Source organism: Perognathus longimembris, chromosome 25 (assembly GCF_023159225.1).
Source record: "Perognathus longimembris pacificus isolate PPM17 chromosome 25, ASM2315922v1, whole genome shotgun sequence".
NCBI classification, from domain to species: domain Eukaryota; kingdom Metazoa; phylum Chordata; class Mammalia; order Rodentia; family Heteromyidae; genus Perognathus; species Perognathus longimembris.
This window is the reverse complement of record NC_063185.1, coordinates 20,533,743-20,553,246: the sequence shown is the minus strand read 5'-3', so window position 1 is coordinate 20,553,246 and position 19,504 is coordinate 20,533,743. Positions and strand designations below refer to the sequence as shown.

The 19,504-nt window shown below is 41.1% G+C and overlaps 1 protein-coding gene across 5 annotated transcripts in view; it reads right to left on the bottom strand.

Moving 5' to 3' along the window:
• Nucleotides 1-2,049: 2,049 nt before the first annotated feature.
• Nucleotides 2,050-19,504, bottom strand: part of Gabrg2 (gamma-aminobutyric acid type A receptor subunit gamma2) — a 44,402-nt gene continuing 26,947 nt past the window's right edge. The window contains exons 6-9 of one of the 5 annotated variants that reach the window (XM_048333954.1): nt 10,798-10,950; nt 6,211-6,416; nt 3,790-3,813; nt 2,050-2,392 (exon numbers count right to left, since the gene is read on the bottom strand). In XM_048333954.1, the coding sequence (XP_048189911.1) occupies nt 2,117-2,392; nt 3,790-3,813; nt 6,211-6,416; nt 10,798-10,950 (659 nt within the window). In that variant the 3' untranslated portion in view covers nt 2,050-2,116. Of the gene's footprint in view, nt 2,420-3,789; nt 3,814-6,210; nt 6,417-10,797; nt 10,951-19,504 lie in introns of all 5 variants that reach the window. The other 4 variants (XM_048333955.1, XM_048333953.1, XM_048333956.1 and 1 more) reach the window with 4 other exon arrangements.

The following is a 19,504-nucleotide window of genomic DNA, read 5'->3' as shown; positions in this document are numbered from 1 at the left end:
TAAGCATTTTTATTGGAAAAGTCCACATTAGGTAGTTCCCTTTGTGAAAAGGTTTTCAAATACATAGACAAGGAGCAGCTGATAATTAAGAATTAGATTCTATATAATATATATTCATATTGCCCGTATATGCACACATTGGAAAGCTAGCTTTGTTTAGTGTCCCCATTACAGAACACATTTCAAGTTGACAATGATAACATATTTCTCACCATTGAAATTTGCCAACAACTCTCCTAAAGAATGAACATTCAATATCTCAACAGTTTAAAACAAGAAAATATTTTTGTTCTATTTACATTTGTTGGAGGCTAAGTACTAAAGCATTGATATATTAAAATTGGTCACTAAATGTATTTCAAGATTCATCCAGATGAGTTAATATCATTTTACATGATTTTATATTACCCCAGTTGTTCTCTCTTTTCTATACTTTTTAGATTCTCTATAGAGTTATACTACCAGCAGTAAAATTCTGACTTAGAGAAATGATTGCTTTAAAGAAGAACTGAAAAAGGATATATTTTAAAAAACCTAAGTATTTGAGATGAGAAAAGGAAAATAGGGCTCACCGCATAATGTTTGAACTGTGAGGCAATCCTATCGTCTGATTACTACATAGTCCTACCAGGCCATCGTCACAGGCTCGTTGGCCTCCTCATAAGCCATTCGTTTGTTCGCTCCCTTTTTAAATTTAATGTTAAGTACAATTTTTCCAGTATAATAAAGGACTACATTCTGAATCCCAGTCATGTATGAAAATCTTGTTCATAACTGTCATAAATTCCCAAGCAGAATTTTAAATGGGTCAAGACAGCCTTATACCCAAACCTGGAAATGTAAAAAAGGCTTTGCCCAAGTATTCATTGGTGCACAAACAAGAGACATAGATACTAGTTTAAAAGAAGTACAGATTGCAAACACAGTATTGTTGAAGAGGAACATAATAGCCAAAGTTCCTTGGGTCCTTTGGTTGTTTCTAGAAGACCAAACATCACTTGATAATGCCAGAGTAAAAAGATGAATACCCACATCCAGGTCCGCAAAGGGAGAGATCCATCACTAGGAATGTGGGTGATTTGTCTGACTCTATTTTCTAAGCACTGACTATGTGTCAGGCACAATGTGCAGAGACCCAAAGAAATGACAATGATTCGGCCTACAAGGCAATCACCATCACTGGAAGCAGATAATGAGATGGAGGCTTAGTTCTGCTGAGAACTAGCATCCTAAAAGGAAGGAAAAATAGCGGCAAGCACATACGATTACTTCATATTCTACTTAGAAAACTGGGCATACTTAAGAGTTAGCAAATGTCAATTATTCAGCTTATATTTGACTTCAAGTGTTGTCATCTGTCATACAAAAGCAAGGAAATCAACCAAATCTTCATGCATGAGGGGGAGGGCAGTGAAAATCCCTCCCTCCCAGGTCCGAACCCAAATCCTTAAAATTGCATTCATGTTTTCTGTTAGATAGCCCAAAGACACAAAATAAAAGACAATACTTTAGGAAGATAACTTCAGTCCATTTATTTTGGCTCTAAAGAGATGCATGCATTAAACTGGAAGCATACTACATTATTGAAATATTTACATCAGTGTACAGGCGATATGCAGGAAATTTTGTTCTTGTCTTGGGATAAAGACTTAGTAGATTTCTACTCTAGGCTTTTATATTTGAAGTGAGTTGTGATTCTTCACAATAAGGGAGGTATTCTATTTTGTTTAAATTTACCACAACTTGACCCCAAGTGAATGTAAGATACAGTTTGGAACCTTTCGGGTGGAACTATATTATGAATCAAGTAGAGATGCCACCGGTATAAACAGTCAAGCTCTCACAAATTTAGTTGTAGCTGAAAAAATAACTATCTTGCTTGGCTTCAAAGTTCTTGTTCTAATTTTACTTTTGCCTTGCAGGTTTGAAACATGGCACACATTGAAGTTCAAATTACACTAACCAAAGGAGAGTTGGGCACAAACAATATGACATTATACAGTTTATCCGATCAGGACATAAAAATGAACTCCGATCATTACCAACTACACTTAGAAAGGACATCTTTCCATGAGATTTAGCGAGTCAGACCCATATCACTAAAACCTATAGTTCCTCACAGGTAAAGATAGGAGACCCAGTACACCAGATTGAACAAGCAAAAGGCTGTGGGGAAGAAGATTCTAGCATATGAGTCCATTTTGGCAATACGGATATGTATCCTCCCATGTCTCCAGGCTCCAGTTCGACAGTCTTCAAAGCAGCAGAAAAAACTGGCACAGTCCTTGCCATCCAGACACTCATAGCCATACTCTTCATCCCTCTCTTGAAGGTGTGTGGCATTGTTCATTTGAATGGTTGCTGATCGCGGGCGGATGTCAATGGTGGGGGCCTGGGACAAAGGTGGGGAAGGAGAGAGCTCCAAGTTAGGGATGCTTGCGCAATCTTAGGCTTTCTCCACAATGTCACCGATGGGATGATGAATCTGAAAATGAGTACTCGGAAAATTGCTATGGCATTGCAATCTACGATGGGAAAATTCAACTTAGAAAAGTAGCACATTTGCGGATTTCAAAATACTGAGCTTAAGCAGTGCAGCTGAAAATAATGTCAAGCTAATTGCTAATGCAAGACTATAGAGCACCAAAAGAACACAAAGTTTAAAGATTTAAATCAAACTACATGGAATCGTATTCTATTGATTACTAGATGTGAAATTGGTTACATGAAGCCATTTGATGAGACTGCTTGTGAGTGAAACAGAGAAATAAAAATGCATTGATTTTGAAATCAAATTCGTAGTCATGCTTAGTTATAGGCAAATAGGAAACCCATTACACTGAGCAGTTATATAAAATGATGGTAATAGAAAAATGCTAAAAGGTACACAATTTAAACAATTCCTGATTTTATACTACTAAGGTAGTATACCTTAGGTTTTAAGAGAATATTTTAGTGCCACTCACCAACTTGAAATTAAGAAGTAAGCAATATTCATATACACATGAATGAGTCTACATGTTAATTGTTTTAGCATTTGAGGAGAAACTACTAATTAGTTAATACCAGTAAGGAAGTCCATACCAGTTAGCTACATGCAAATCGAATCTTGCTACCCAACTATGGATAAAATTTTAGTGTATTCAGTGTTGATTTTGCTGAGTTACTTTTAGTACAGCATAAATACAAATCTGAGTCTATAAAATCAGCTATTGGAATTGAGTAGCAATCCCATTTTAACATTTAATAAATCACCAAACCTGATGAACACATTGGAAGGAAAAGACAAGTGTTTTAACTTAAAGTCTTTAAAAGACAGTATTGTTCTTATAAGATTCACAAGTCTAGCTTAGATTTTAAAAAAAGATCAATTTTATAGAAAGAAATTTTAAATCTGGATTTTAGGATTTAGAGTGTTAAATTTTTGTTTTAAAATAATTTATGTACAGTAGGTATAACCACTAAAATTGAATCCCATTTTCTCCCATTCTGAAGAGAGAAGGTCATTTTTTGCTTTGATGTGTAAAAGAGCCTTGATTACCTGTGACATTTCACAGGCCTTCTGATTATGAGCTTTAGAGTAAGATCAAAGCCTATGGTGAAATGCTGAATAGTTACTTCATCAGCTCTCTGGAAACTATAGAACTTTCCCCAACTTTGAATATGTTATGTCTAGTAGAATGCTTAAATCTCTACTCATAAAAAATGAATTAAAAAATACAGTGTGAAGCATTAATAGTTAAATTTAGCAATTGCATGCAGTGGATTTTCATTCCAAGAATATTATACCTTGAAGGAAAACATCCGGAGAAGCTTTGGGTTTGTAGACAGAAAAGAGAATCGCAGGTTTGGGTTTTTTTTAATCAAAAAAAAAAAAAAAAAAGAAGGAAAGGGTAGAAAAGAATAAGAAAGAGAAACAAAAGATAAATTAAAAATACATTTTGAAAACACAGCAAGTAAAATGAACTGAAATTATAAACACAGAAGGAGAGTTCTGAACTTGGGATAAAGTATATGCCTCATTGGTACAACAGAATCTGGTGATTATTAGTTAAATCTTCAGTAAATTAGTCCACATTTATCTCACTACAAAAGCCAGTCTTGTCCAATTGTGAGTCTTCCTGTTGTCTGTTTTCCCTGTATAGAAATGGTGTAAATTCATTTTCAAACAGTCATCAGAGAGACTTTTAGCTGCTGAGAGTAGACACATGACACAAGGGCACAGTAAACAGGAAAAGGCTTCTCATTCCACATAAATTAGCAGATTGGCTTAAAGGGGGAAATGTATGTAATTCTCTGGCAATTTCGTTTTCTCATTTTCTTTGATTCCTTTCCTTCTCTCCCTTCTTTTTTTTTTCCATCTGCTATTTCTTGGACTGTAAGTTGAGGAATTCAACTGTGTTCCTCTCTACCCTGCAGTGATGTAGCTGATAATCAAAGGGCTCTTTTGGAAAGGACTTTTCAGAAGTGGTCTGACAGCCTAACCTCACATCCTTGTTAGAGCTGGCAAGTACAATACCGGGGTCAATGGAGCCATCTTCTCAGGGGAAAATGAAATGGAAAGAGAAGAGGGGGCAAACAAAAACACCCAGCACAACAAGTAAAATAAAACATGGATAGAAAAAAATGGAAAGGCACAGAAAGGCAAAACAGGGAGAGTAAAGGATTGCACGGGGCATCATAAATATTGGAGGAAATGAAAAAAGAAGCATTTCCTTTTGTTAAACAACAGGATCTTCCTTGTGACAATGCCTTACGCTTCCATCAGTGTGCTCTTTGCAGAATTTTGCTGGAGTTTCTGGGAGATGTGTCAGGATGAAATCTAGAACCAGCTACCTTCTCCTTGGTCACACAGGTAGCCCCTGCCATAGATAGCCCTTGTGGCTCTCAGATCAGGAAGCCAGGGAAAGCTGGAAATCAGGTGGGTGGGGCCATTACCCTTGCCCCTCTCTTGAAAGAATGGAACTTAACTTTCATTTGTGGCTCTGAAAGCCAGAGTCTGCTCAGGTGGCCACTTGGGTAGTTTCCCATTCTCCTCAAAGCCACAATAAGAGCCAGTCACTTTAGGCACTTACATTTGTGCTTACCCTTCTCTGATTAAACCTCAGAGCAATCAAAAGTCATCCTGCCTTTGTCCAAATCAGACAGATGCTGAAAGAAATTCTTGGTGGTAACTGCATTTATTTAGGATCATCAACCATTAGCCATCAGCCATCATTGATACCAACCAATATCATCAACGATGAAGGACAAGGACTCTTTTTATGTTTACCTCCCTCAGCAGATTAATTTTTCCCAGCAGTGCCGTACATACTTATTTTCTATACAAGAAAGACATAGGGAGACTACATAACTTACCTGAACACAGGAAAGTATTTGTTTTCAAAGGAAAAAGAGCCAGGTACTAGTAACTTGCACCTATAATCTTAGCTACTCAGGAGGCTAAGATGTGAGGATCACAGTTCAAAGCCAGCCTAGGCAGAAAAGTTCAAGACACTCTCCAGTTAACCAGCCAAAAGACTACATTGGTGGTATAGCTGAAGTGGTAGAGCACCAACTGTGAGTAAAAAATTTGAGATCATGAAGCCCTTAGTTTAAACCCTGCTACTAGCATGCGCGCGCGCGCGCACACACACACACACACACACACACACACACACTCACAGAAAGATAATATTGTATATGGATCCAACAGAAGTCATCTGGTGACAACATACATATGTACACCCGCCCAAAGACACACCAAATAGTTTGGAAAAGTGTCATAATCCTCAGAACTTGAAGAACCTGTAGCTGACCTGTAGTGGAATGACTTAAACAACAGTTTTCATTTATATCACTAAAACGTTTTAAACTGTACAGTAAGTGGGGCAGCAAGATGGAAATCAGCGAAACGTTGAATAATAGCAGCTAGAACATGGAGACGTTCCTCAACACTAGTTTTCACCCATCTCATAAAGATGCAAGGTGTTACTTTTGCATAAGGATGCTCACTTAGAACCCAGGAATCTCAAGTAACTAATGACCGTTAGTAGATCGTATGTTCCGGTCAAAACCCACACCAAACTATTTCCATCCTGAAGCCCAAGTTTTGAGCCTTAACCTTCAGCTAGGGTACCAAAGCCAAACCCAAGCCAGAACCTCATGGTCTTTAGACAGAAAAAGACAAACAAACAAACTTCAGTGGGCCCAAGGGGAAATGATACATACAGGATTTTTCTTCTTTTTGTCTTTGTCCTTGCTTGGTTTCCGATTGCTGACAAAGTAATGCAGGGTGCCGTACTCCACCAAAGCAGAGAAGACAAAGATAAAGCAAACAGATACAAAGAGATCCATGGCTGTGACGTAGGACACCTTGGGGAGAGACTTGCGGGCAATGGTGCTGAGGGTGGTCATGGTCAGGACGGTGGTGATCCCTGGGGAGAGGCCGGGCAGAACAGGTCATGTGACGGCATGTGGTCATGTGAGCAACACGTCCCCACTGATTTCTGATCCCCAGCCACCAGGGAGGAGTCAAAGCGAATTAATTTCTCTACCTTGCAGCTATTATTGCTTGTCTGCTAAACGTGTTACTGTGGTACGCACTGGGTATAGGCCGTGACGTATATTCCAGTAAGAGAACCCTATGAGTCAGGCAAGTTCTGAATATCTTCACTTTGTGGGGCTGGGGTTATGGCCTAGTGGCAAGAGCGCTTGCCTCGTATACATGAAGCCCTGGGTTCGATTCCCCAGCACCACATATGTAGAAAACGGCCAGAAGCGGCGCTGTGGCTCAGGTGGCAGAGTGCTAGCCTTGAGCAAAAAGAAGCCAGGGACAGTGCTCAGGCCCTGAGTTCAAGGCCCAGGACTGGCCAGAAAAAAGAAAAAAAATCTAACTGAATATCTTCACTTTGAAATAGGGATACTTGATCTGACCAGTGCCATCTTTGTCACACCGTAGATGATAGGGTATTGGGTTTAACTGACACCGTCTCGTCTTCACTGTTGTCAGGGAAGTCCCACCTCCCAAGTGACGGGTGTGCCTGAATCCCTAGAGGCAGAGGCGGGGACTTGGACAATAGATTACTGGACCTGCCAGTCTTGTGTGGTGACTCTCAAGCTGCCTGTGACCCTGCCCTATGCTATGACCCTATTTAGGCCCAGACCAGCTCAAGTGCCATTATGCCATGCCACATGTCTCCATGTTCATGTCCTGTCTCCTGGCTCTTTTCTAGTCACCATGGCGTCCCACTTCAGCTCTTCACTGGAGCTGATCTAGTTTGTTTGTATTGCTTTTCTACTTGTTCTTTCCTCTCTGATTCTCATGACTTAGTTTTCTGACAGTGTTAAGTGTATTCATGGGGCTGCTGGTCATTGAGACAAGAGTCCACCAGTAGTCCTCCAGGTCTCTAATAAAGTCTGGTAATTTGGCCTTTTAAGTGGTGGCGTCTCTGTCTCTTGCCGACTGGATTTCCTGGATGTACCTTACAACAACTTCAAGCATGATGTGTGCTGTCAGAGATGACAGGCATGATGGGCGGAAAGAAGGCCCGTGTGAGGGGCGGCTAGCTAAGACGGTTAACGCGAAGCTTCAAATATAAGAAGTAACCAACCTTGTCACTGTTAAAAAATTAACAGAAGGGCTGGGGATATAGCCTAGTGGCAAGAGTGCCTGCCTCGGATACACGAGGCCCTAGGTTCGATTCCCCAGCACCACATATACAGAAAACGGCCAGAAGCGGCGCTGTGGCTCAGGTGGCAGAGTGCTAGCCTTGAGCAAAAAGAAGCCAGGGACAGTGCTCAGGCCCTGAGTCCAAGGCCCAGGACTGGCCAAAAAAAAAAAAAAAAATTAACAGAAGGTCAGAGGAAAGGAAATCTTGTCTTCTTACGGGTGTTTAGAGTGCGCGGCCTCTGACAGCAGGCAGGGAAATGCATGTTGTGTGGGTGAAGTAGAAGTTATGCACTCATGGCATCCATTCACTCGATTGGGTAGGTGAATTATTTGTAGGATGATAATTATCTCCAAAGTAAAATGATACATACTATTTGCTGAAATGATTGCTTGGGTTAGGCTCTGCCATTGCTCCATTAGTAAATCAGCAGAGGGAGAATTTGGATGCAGGAATCAAGTGTGTGACTTAAAAACTCTTCTTTTCCTAATTGTACAGTTGTCAAGCAAAGTAATTTCTCGGCCTTACTCTTGACAAGTGACATAAGTATCACTTAGAGTTGGATTAAGTCATCTTACTTCTACTCTATCTATCTATTCACTTACTTGTGTTTGTCTTGGCACTTGAACTAAGGGCTGAATGTTGTCCCTGAGCTTTTGTGCTCAAGGCTAGTGCTCCACCACGTGAGCCGCAGCGCCCCTTCCGGCTTGCTTTCTTTTTGGTAGCTAGCTGGAGGGAAGAGTCTCCGGGTCTAGGCTAGCTCTGAATAGCCAATCCCCAGATTTCAGCCTCCTAAGTAACTGAGATTGTAGATGTGAGCCACGAGTGTCCAGTTCATCATGCGTTCTTTTACAATTGCTCCTCGTGATATAAACGTGTACTGAAATTTAGGGAGTAGTAGTCATCCAGAGAAGTGAGACCACAAGGTTAAAATAGTAATGGGTGCCGAGCGTGTGGGTGGGGCCCTTCCTTCACCCGCCACCGGCCCGGGGGAGCCCTAACACCCACACCGAGTCACATTGGCTGTGCCCACGAGGCAGGGCCTAGTTCCTGACAGCGGTGTGACCTTAGGTAAGTCGTTCAAACGTGCAGCACCTCCACGTCCTTAGCTCAGTTTGTGCGACAGTTTGTGCGACCATTAGAATTTCTGTGTGCATTTTCTGCAAAGTAGAGAGAAGTCCTACAGGCCATACTGAGCATGCCTGCTGTCTAAGTGCTGAGTGGGTCGGTCCGGCCACCTGTTCTCTGCTCAGAAGCCCCTCCCTCATCCCCTTCCTCACTCACTCTGGTCCCTTTCCCACATAGCCATTTGCCAGTTGACATTTATTCAGTGCTAAACGTTAAGTACCGCCAAGTGGGCTACCTAAGCAAGTCATGAATGGGACGGGTGGGCAAGAGCCCAGACTTCAACAAGGAAAAGAGTTTAAATATTTCCCTTCCCATGTTCTTGGGGAAGAGGGTAGATTGGAATATTTCGATGTATTTATTCCATCCATCCATAACTATATACAATATTCGGATTATCATCCGGTGGTAGTAGCTGTGTTCCCATCCTACAAAGGAGGCAAAAAGGTACTTGCATTTCGGTTGGGGAGATGGGACATTGGCTCACAGTGGCAAGTTCTAATCCTAAAATATTAGGCTCACGATAATATTGAGTTAATTTCAGCTTGTACCATTAGAGTAGATATTCAAATTGTTGAATAGGATTTGTAACACACAGTACTGCATAAAACAGGAAAAATCAAAATGACTTCATTTTGAAACAGATGGGAAACTAAATTAAGTTTGGAAGAGGACAGATATGCAAATTACTTTTTGCAGTAATCACTTCTGCCCTCTGTTTAATAACCTAGTACAGATCATTTTGTCAGGAAATCTCTGCAGTGGCTGTGCTCAATGTGGGTTGCATGTGATACTTTACTTAAACCCTAATGGAAGCTTGAATGTTAATTACAGGAAATATTTGTTTGTTTCATGTGTGAGAAAGCTGCGATTTTGAGAACAAAGGACATCTCAAGGTCATATTGTATATATGTCTGGAAATCCAGAGTTGAAAACCCTACCTCTAAACTCTTACATAATACTTGCTCTGTAGCCAGAGGGTTAGTAAGGAATGTGTTTCTGGGTTCCCCATAGCTGATGAGAGGCGACTGGGGTTTTATAACTAATCTTTTCTTCATTTTTACTTAAATCTTTGAAAACTCCTATGTAGAATAAACCTTTCATTCAGGGCTTTCGACTCTAATGCCCCAAGCACCTGTGGCTTTGTATCTTCTTCTATGGATAAAGAAAATTAGGGTGAAAACTTGAGACTAGGGCTGGGGATATAGCCTAGTGGCAAGAGTGCCTGCCTCGGATACACGAGGCCCTAGGTTCGATTCCCCAGCACCACATATGCAGAAAACGGCCAGAAGCGGCACTGTGGCTCAAGTGGCAGAGTGCTAGCCTTGAGCGGGAAGAAGCCAGGGACAGTGCTCAGGCCCGGAGTCCAAGGCCCAGGACTGGCCAAAAAAAAAAACAAAAAAAACTTGAGACTAATGCTATCATATGGAATAGATGGAGCCAACTGCAAATAATCTTAACAGTCATTTTGTTCCCAAGATTTCACAGGCAAATGTACTTTACCAAAAAATAATCTTTTTGATAGCTCTTCTGTAAAGTATCAATTACTTCAAATATCATCAGAAGAACTACATGTTGAAATTAACCAACAGTGAATGACACATGACATCCTAGGAAATGTACACTGATCGAATCCAGGAAACAGACGCCCCTCATCTCCAGTGTCTTCCCATGGTGTTAATACTTCACCCTGGCTGATTTTTAACTACTTATATGATGTCATGAAGCACAGAATTAGAAAGGGATAAGTAGAATCAGTATGTTTACACACAGTTCTATTGAAATTAAAGTTTGTTTTTAGTTATCTTGGTTATAAACCTATAATGCAAAGTTATTGAAGAAATTCAGGAGAACAGAACAACAGAACTAGGAAGCTTTACTATCATTCTTTAAATCCTTATTTTCCTTAAAGTAGGTGATTCCTGTGTAAATGACTACTGCTGAACTTGAAGCAAATCAAACTTCAAATGGGAAATCAAGGTTGGTGATATTGGCACAACACAACACAAAGCATGTGTCTCACCTAATGATGTTCTGGCTGGTACAGCATCCTTATTGATCCAGAAAGATACCCAGGACAGGACAACGATGAGCGTGCAGGGGATATAGGTCTGGATGGTGAAGTAGCCCATTCTTCTGCTCAGATCGAAGTAGACACACATGACGACGTAGTCTCCTGGAAGAGAGCGGAGATGGCACCGTGCAGGCCCTCAGCAAAAAACCAGAGAGCATTTGAAAACAAGCTTGTGTTTAACTCGTATGAATACCCACCTGTAAACTGAGAGCTACGTGAAGACTACATTGAAAGCTTCCTTCTTTCTACGTGGGCTCTCAACACAAACAAAAGTAAAAACAACCCCCCCCAATCATTTCTCTTAGATGTAAGAAAACCTTTTTGATTTTTTTTTTTTTTTTTTTTTGGCCAGTCCTGGGCCTTGGACTCAGGGCCTAAGCACTGTCCCTGGCTTCTTCCCGCTCAAGGCTAGCACTCTGCCACTTGAGCCACAGCGCCGCTTCTGGCCATTTTCTGTATATGTGGTACTGGGGAATCGAACCTAGGGCCTCGGGTATACCGAGGCAGGCACTCTTGCCACTAGGCTATATCCCCAGCCCAAGAAAACCTTTTTGAATGTATTGATCATAGTTTCATTTGTGAGATGATTCTTGGCCTTGTTTTATCTTCATGCTTATCACACAACAGGTGCATTTGCTGTTTGGAGGTCAAAAGGAAGACCAGTGTTTGTATTTTGTGCCTATCTCCCCTGCAGTGGTTCTAATTTTAGAAAGAAAAGAGTTTGAACTTTAAATAGGGAGAAACGTACTTCTGAATATTTTTATTTAAAAAAGAGAACCACTGAGGTGAGGGCAAATGTGGGGATCGATCATGGCATTTCATGAATTAGATTGATTTCCTCATTTGCCCTCACTTCAGACATGGAAGACACAAGTTATATGTGAGAGGTGAAAACATTTTATTGAAGATAACCTTTTATTGCCCAGCCTTTACGTGTTCATTTCCTTGATCAGAATACCAGAGACAAAGCAGTCTTTTATTCATGCAGGAAAAAAGAAAAGAGTATTTCTTTTGAAATAATAACATTCAGAAGTCCTTTTCCTCATTTTTTTCCCTAAATCCTTGGATTTCCTCCACATCTTAAAAGTGTTTAAATTGAAATATACAAACTATAAAAATTTAAATGAAGCCTCCCATTTTTGATAACTTCCCTCTTATCATATGAGTGACAGTCAGGACTTTTTTGAATGACTGATCTGACTCTTTAAAGGTAAACCTTAATTTTGGCCAACATTAAGGAGATAATCATCTCAATTCAATTCTCCATTTCCCCTGAGGTCGGGGTCTAAACTTCCGTAGTCTGCTTATCTATCCGTTTCTATTAGGAGGTAATAGCTTCTGACCATCTTGCATCTCTGCCTGCAAATCTAAAGCTTTTCTACCAGTGGATTACAGATTCAAACTCGGGAACAAGCCGTTTAAAAGCAAAGCGGCTTCGGTGACAGCTGAATGTCTGTCTTATCTCCCAGGCCAAGTCACTTTTTGTATGCTTAAAAACTCTTGGACTGAGAAGCCTATAAAATGAAATCCCCATAAAGTACTGCATCAGTGATTCTCCAAACCCAAAAGGCTTAAATGCCAACCACATCTAAGGTGGTTATTTCAGCCACTTCACATTTTTTCTTCTCCTGGATTTATCCTAACATACGCTTTTTAAAGTCATAGCACATCACAATTAGTGTTGTACTGCTGATACTTAGTATGTCGAGACAGATCAGACACAATATAACAAATCATAAAGGAAAACGCTTAAGTTTACTGTATAAAACTGTGAGATTCTATCCAAAAAAATTAAGGCAAAAGACTTGGAGATATGGCTGAAGTGGTACAGTGCCGCTCTAGCAAGTTCAAGAATACAATTTTTAAAGAGTATTCTAACTAGTTTTGTAAAAGGTAGAATACCAGACTTCTCTCACCAGCCCCATTCCCAGTGTTGGCTTAGTCCCTCGAACTTCGCTCTCTATGGATGGTATTTAGAGCTGTGCACTCTGCAGTCAACAAAAGGGAAGCAGGTTGGAGCTCAGCCGAAGCCTTTGCTGTCTAAAACCCCGTGGCTATGAAAGACCCATCATCACTACACAGGGACAAAATGACTCTAATAAAACAAGTAAGGGCTTATTTATTACAGTGATTAGAACTGCTGGCAGGCACATTTCTGAAATTTTTGATGAATACCAGTCCTTGTAAACAAGTATATCTTGTTCATTTTTGAAGAAGGACCAAAGTCCTTAGCGTGGCATCAAGGCTGTCATTTAACTTTAATCTAGGTCTTTCTCTCTGGCTATTGTCTTCCTGTTTCTAAGACAGGTGAATATGTTAACTTCATGCTTTATAATTTGTCTGGCTTTATTCTTTCCCACATCTTCAATGAAATAGAGAGTAAAAGCTCACTACCAAACACATTCCACGATGCTAGTATAATGCCAATCCCAAAACCAGACAGGGACCCATCAAGGAAAGAGAACTACAGACCCATCTCTTTGATGAACATTGATACAACGCTTCTCAACAAAATTCTGGCCAACCGACTTGAACAAGTCATCAAAATAAAATCATACACTATGATCAAACTGGATTCATTCCAGTGATGCAAAGTTGGTTCAATATACACAAGTCAATTAATGTAATCCGCCACATCAACCAGAGCAAGGTAAAGAATCACATGGTTATATCCCTAGATGCGGAAAAGGCATTCGATAAAATCCAGCACCCATTAATGATAAAAGCCCTGGAAAAACTGGGATTCCAGGGAACTTTCCTGAATATTATAAAGGCAGTCTATGACAAACCAACAGCTTGCATAATACTAAAGGGTGAAAAAACTAAAGCCAGTCCCTTTAAAATCAGGAGCAAGACAAGGATGTCCGCTCTCTCCCCTCCTGTCCAACATAGTACTAGAATTCCTAGCCAGAGCAATTAGGCAAGAAGAAAACATAAAGGGGATCCAAATAGTGTCACATCTTTCTTCATTTTCTCCCAGTGTTTTTCCCTCCCTAACTCCCTCCCTCACAAGCTGTACAGCTCACTTTCCACATAGTGTCTGCTGAGGGTCAGTGCTGCATTTGTTCCCACTTTGTCCCTCCATGTCTGTGCTCCCCCTTACCCCCTCCCGAACAGATAAGCTGAGACAAAAGGTACAGAAATCAAAAACAACAACAAAGGAGGAAAGAAAAAACCCAAAAGCAAAATAACAGAAAATTCTCATTTCCATTGCTTGAAGTTCATTTTGATAAACATCCTTTTATTTGATTCTAAGCAGATGGTGATTGAGCCTCTGTGATCCTCTCCTAAGAATATCCTCCTTTGGTCTCAGAGTGAATGTTTAGTGTCCTATTTAATTTACCATGTCAAAGAGTAAATTTTTTTTTAACCATACATTTTGTCAATGATTTCTTAACAACATAAAGGACTCGGGATTAATTACAGGGTTAATTAATCATTAGAATAATTTTTGGAAAACAGATTGTATACTTAGGATAATAGACCAAGGAAAACGGATATTTTAAGTTAAACGTTATCTAACTCTTTTTAGTTCTAAACTTTTTAAGCTGCCATCATTTTAAAGTAACATACAAATTGGCATAAAATGTAGTCTAAATAAAACTATGAAGTTCATACTGTTTGTTGTTGTGTGGAATATCAAGGATGATCTGGTTTGGCTATAACTAAAGAATAAAGACATTTTAGATTAGATTAGCCAGGCAGAGGGCACCTTCCTATAATTTCAGCACTTTAAAAGATGCTGAAGGAAGAAGATTGTTCATCTGGGTTACATAGAAAAGCCCTATCTTAAGAGCAAAAACAAAGCTGAGCGTCCGTGTCGCACACCTGTAACCCAGAGGGTCACAGTTTGAAGCCAGCCTGGGCAAGAAAGTTCATGAGACTCTTCTCTCCAATTAATCACAGAAAAAGCCACAAGTGATGCTACGACTCCACTCGTAGAGCACTAGCCTTGAGCAAGAGCAGCCCAGGGACAGCATGTAAGTTCCAGAGTTCAAGCCCCAGGAATGGCACAAAACAACAACAACTGAACAAAAACCCCACAAACAACAAAAGCAAGATGGACCTATGGATCTAGGAGGTTGAGCCGCAATTGCAGCATCCTAGGTGATAACAGATCCCTCGCCCCTCGCTCCGTCCTGCCTCTAGAGAGTACCAGGCGGTATTCTCCATGCGCTCCATGACTCCCCGTCTTGTGTGTGGTCCAGCCAAGGAGAGAGAGGGGCAGGGAAGCGGGGAGGGGCTGGGGAGCATCCGTTATCAGCTGCTCAGAGCTGCACCGGGGGCCTCTGCAGCTCTCACACTTGCTCGGTGTGAGCAGAGAGGACAGGGCCATGTCCACCTTCCTTCCCTGAGGAGCTGTGGCATGTGACCGTGTAAAACACACCCCAGCAAGGGAAGACTTGGTCCACTGCCCTCCCGGGAGGGCCTGGCAGTGGAAGAAGAGCACGTGCTGAGTGTGGGCTGAATGAGCCCCGAGAGGCCCTGAGAGGAAATCGATGCACTCGCTCGCTGAGTCTCAGCCAAAGAGAAGGTGGAGGAGCTGATCAAAAGAGACGCGTGGCCCAGTGCCAGCCACGCGCTGTCATCCATCCGCAGACCAGCCAGGCTGCCCAGGGAATGGCCCACGGCCACACAAAAAGGGCCTTTCTCCCGTTTCTGGCTAGTTCAGGACATCGAGGACTAGGACGGATGCTGAATTTACACAGCATGTGATCGTTTCTGTGATTGTTTCCTTCTGTTGCACAAAAGTCTGCATTCTGGAATATAGACAGGTATATCTATACCACCAGCAAAACACACACACACACACACACACACACACACACACCACAGCTCATTATAGAATCAGTCCCTATAAACCACTTGAATGACTGATAGGAGTGCAGATTTCAATCATTTGGATCAATTGCAGTGACTTAAGAATAAAGTACTTTATTCTCCTCTTAGGGATAAATACATTAAGCCATTTTTTTAAAAAAAAGATCTTATGTAGAAAATACCATACATATACCATTACAGAACAGCTCAGAAGGGATGGAGCGTATCGAATGCGTTAATGGTTCTGAAGGGAGCTGTATGAATATTCATGACACATGGGGTGAACTCAGAAGCTCTGTGTCATTCCAGATCTCGTCTCTGACATTGAGTTCAGATCCATCCATGTTACTTTTATGATAACAAACTAAAACATTAATTTTCAAATTAAATGTAACTTGAGTTCAAATATACTGCAGACTGATCATAGCTGTTGGGTTGAAATAAATTAGTGATGGATTACAGAGTACTTCCTACAATATAAATACAACTTAATCTCATTTAAAATGATGGAAATATTCACCACACCTGCAGATAGTCATAGATTCTGCATACCATATTCATAATACCATTGAGCTGGGTTAGATGGCGATAGGTTAACAGCCACTAGCCACGCCTAACTTCAGCACGAATGAATGAGCCATCTATCATTGACAAGAAGGAGAGGGAATACTCATGATCATAAAGTGCATAAGGTCAGTCAACTATTCTGGAAATTAATGAAATGAGATTAAGTTGTATTTATATTAGCCTAGTAGCTCACTTTTCTTTCTTAACTTAGTTGAGAATGAGAAGAGTTTTGAGCAGCGCTGAGCAGAGCAATAAAGTATACCATGACTGTATCACCTTCCTATCTGACCGTCTATCTTGGAGTAAAGCAGTTCCCATCTGTGAGATTTTAGCTTTCTTCACCTTGAATGCTAGAAAAAGGTCTTTTCTAGATAGTATACTGAGAGCCAAACTAAAATATGTACAACACCCAACAGAACACAAAGCCTCCAGGAAGCTGACAGGAGTAGTTGTGGCTTGCTGGCTTCTGGCTGAAATCCCACTCCAAGGGCTGCTGAGTGGTTCTCCCAGGGATTGTGCGCAGAGAAGCGCAGGCTCACAGTGCGCTTGGAGAGAGGATTTCTGCACACGGGGAGCTGAGGCAGGCCATTATTTTTAATTGCCTGATCCTTATGTAACAAGCGCAAGAAGAGCACAAGAGCAAAAGCATAAATAAGTAGTCTTTCCTAAATGTATTATGTAATGGCTAGTGGTCGCAGGATAATTTTAAATGCCGATGGATTAGACTTTTTTCATTCTAAGAGTTTTGTAAACATGAGTAGTATTATTTTTTTAAGTAAGCTTGGACTTTGTACATGGGGCAGGTTTGCATCAATCTCCTTTCTTACAATCTTAATTTAATGCTCATAGCATTCTAGGATGTAGGATTCTATTACTATTGCAACCCATGATTTCAGTGGTAATAATCCAAGCACATAAAGGATATCTTCCTTGCTTAAAGGCAGAGGAAGATAACTCCGGGTTGGATGTTCCAGAGTCTCTTCAACATCGAGTTGGACTGTGGCTAACTCAAATTTTTGTTTTAAACTAATTCTTACAAGTAAATAGGAATGTTAATGGCATTTAATTATGGTAAATAGAGTGAAGGAGCAAGTTGTGGGGTCGTCCTGTTTGACCATTTTGTTTTGATTTAGCTTCGTTGCTTTTTGTGTATTTTAGCAGTACTGAAGGCTGAGCTCAGTCTTACCGCTACACCCATACCCCAAGCCCTGTTGCTCTTTTTAGTTTGGTTTTCAGGTAGACTTCATGCTTTCTCCCTGTGCCTCCTACCTCAGTCTCCAGACTAGCTTGGATTACAGGCCTGCTTTGCTTTTTTTTTTTTTTTTTTTTGCCAGTCCTGGGGCTTGGACTCAGGGCCTGAGCACTGTCCCTGGCTTCTTTTTGCCCAAGGCTAGCACTCTGCCACTTGAGCTACAGCGCCACTTCTGGCCATTTTCTATATATGTGGTGCTGGGGAATCAAACCCAGGGCCTCATGTATATGAGGCAGGCACTCTTGCCACTAGGCTATATCCCCAGCCCCAGGCCTGCTTTTCTTGATCTGGTTCTTAGAGGAACAACATGATACCAGAGGTCTAACGCTTTGGAGTTTCAAAAATGTATGACTTGCATTTAAATTTTCATCTTTCTAAAGTTTAGCCAATGGAACTTTCTTTTACCTGTGAAGAATTTAAAATTAATTTGTTAAGTAAATATGTACTTCTTCAGATTTTAAGATAATCATCTATATCAACTTGCATATATGTGTATGTCTATTTCTGTCTATGTATGCACCTTATATTGTCATCAAAGTATTTCAGTCCATCTAGAGGAAAAGAGATTTTATACATGTTAAACAGCCATTCCTACAGACTTCTTTATGTATTTAAAACAAAACTTTTCTGACCATAAGTTTTCCATTAATGACACCAAGATATTGTAGAGCTGTTGAGAGCACTGCTTTGGTCATGCAGCCAGACAAATGTGCCCATAAAAAATTAGTACTTTGTAACTGTAGCAATTTCCATATACTTGAAACTCATTTGATTATTCTAAAAATCCTATTAGATTGTTAAACTTTCACTTCTATGTGCAACATGGTAAATGTAAGCAAAAAAAGCTTGCCCACATTCATGCAGCCCGCAGAAACAAGCGGGAATGCCAGTTCCCCAACTCTGGATTCAGGACTTGAGCTCTACACTGAGGGATTGCTCAAGCAAAATCTACAAGACAGCCCCGCGCTGGTGGCTCATGCCTGTAATCCTGCTACTCAGGAGGTTGATCCCAGTTCAAAGTCAGCTCTGGCTGAAAAGTCATCCTGAAACTCTATTTCCAATTAACCATCAGAAAGCTGGAAGTGGTGCTCTCACTCAAAGTGGTAGAGTACCAGCCTTGAGCAAAAAGAGCTCAGGGACAGTGCCCAGGCCCTGAGTTCAAGCCCCATGAATGACATAGTAAGCAGCATCAAGTTCCTAATATAGTTGTTGTATGCAGACTCCAATCTCATGGTTGGATATAACCTTACAATGCCAAAGATCTCCAAGAGAGCTCGGCATTCCCTTGACCACATCCATTATATTCTTCCAAGCTTGAGAAAGGAGTTGAAGAGCTGAAAGTGGCTGGAAGGGTGTGCAAACATTGGACCTCTCTCTTACCTAAAGCTACAGGCACATCAGATTTGTCTGGGTGCAAACTCAGACTTTGGCTTCCTATAGTCCAAGAAAGGGAAGGAACGACAGGAGAAGGCCAGCAGAAACCAGACAACTGCTAACTGAGCCTTGGCCTGGCAGAGCCGTGGCAATGCCACCGTCATCCTCCCAAATCATCTCCAGCAAGCACCATGCAGCAAGGTTCTGCTTCTGCCTTCCCCAGCAGCCCCCGTCTGCTAACTGAGCACGGAGGCTGAGGAGAAGCAAGGTGGGTGGAGCAGCCACAATTAAGCCCTACAGTAGTTCTTCAACAGGATAATGACTGTTCTGATACCTTCAAATTATACTTCAAACATATATTATGGCATTTTAAGACCTTAGGATATTTGGGGGATAATGGCTTCTTCATTCAGAAAGGTAGAAATGGGGATGACACTCTTCCGAGGCAGGTGTCAATTGGTGTGTCCTGGTGTAATGAATAATCTGTGTAGCTTTGTGTATGGGGAGTCCTTAATAGGCTTATCACATGCAGATTCATGTAATGTACTTTAAAATTCAGTCAGATCTGGCTCATTATTATTCCACTGGGCCGGCGTCTCTTCCAAGGGCGATTTATCTTCATGAGCCCTGTGATGCTCGGAA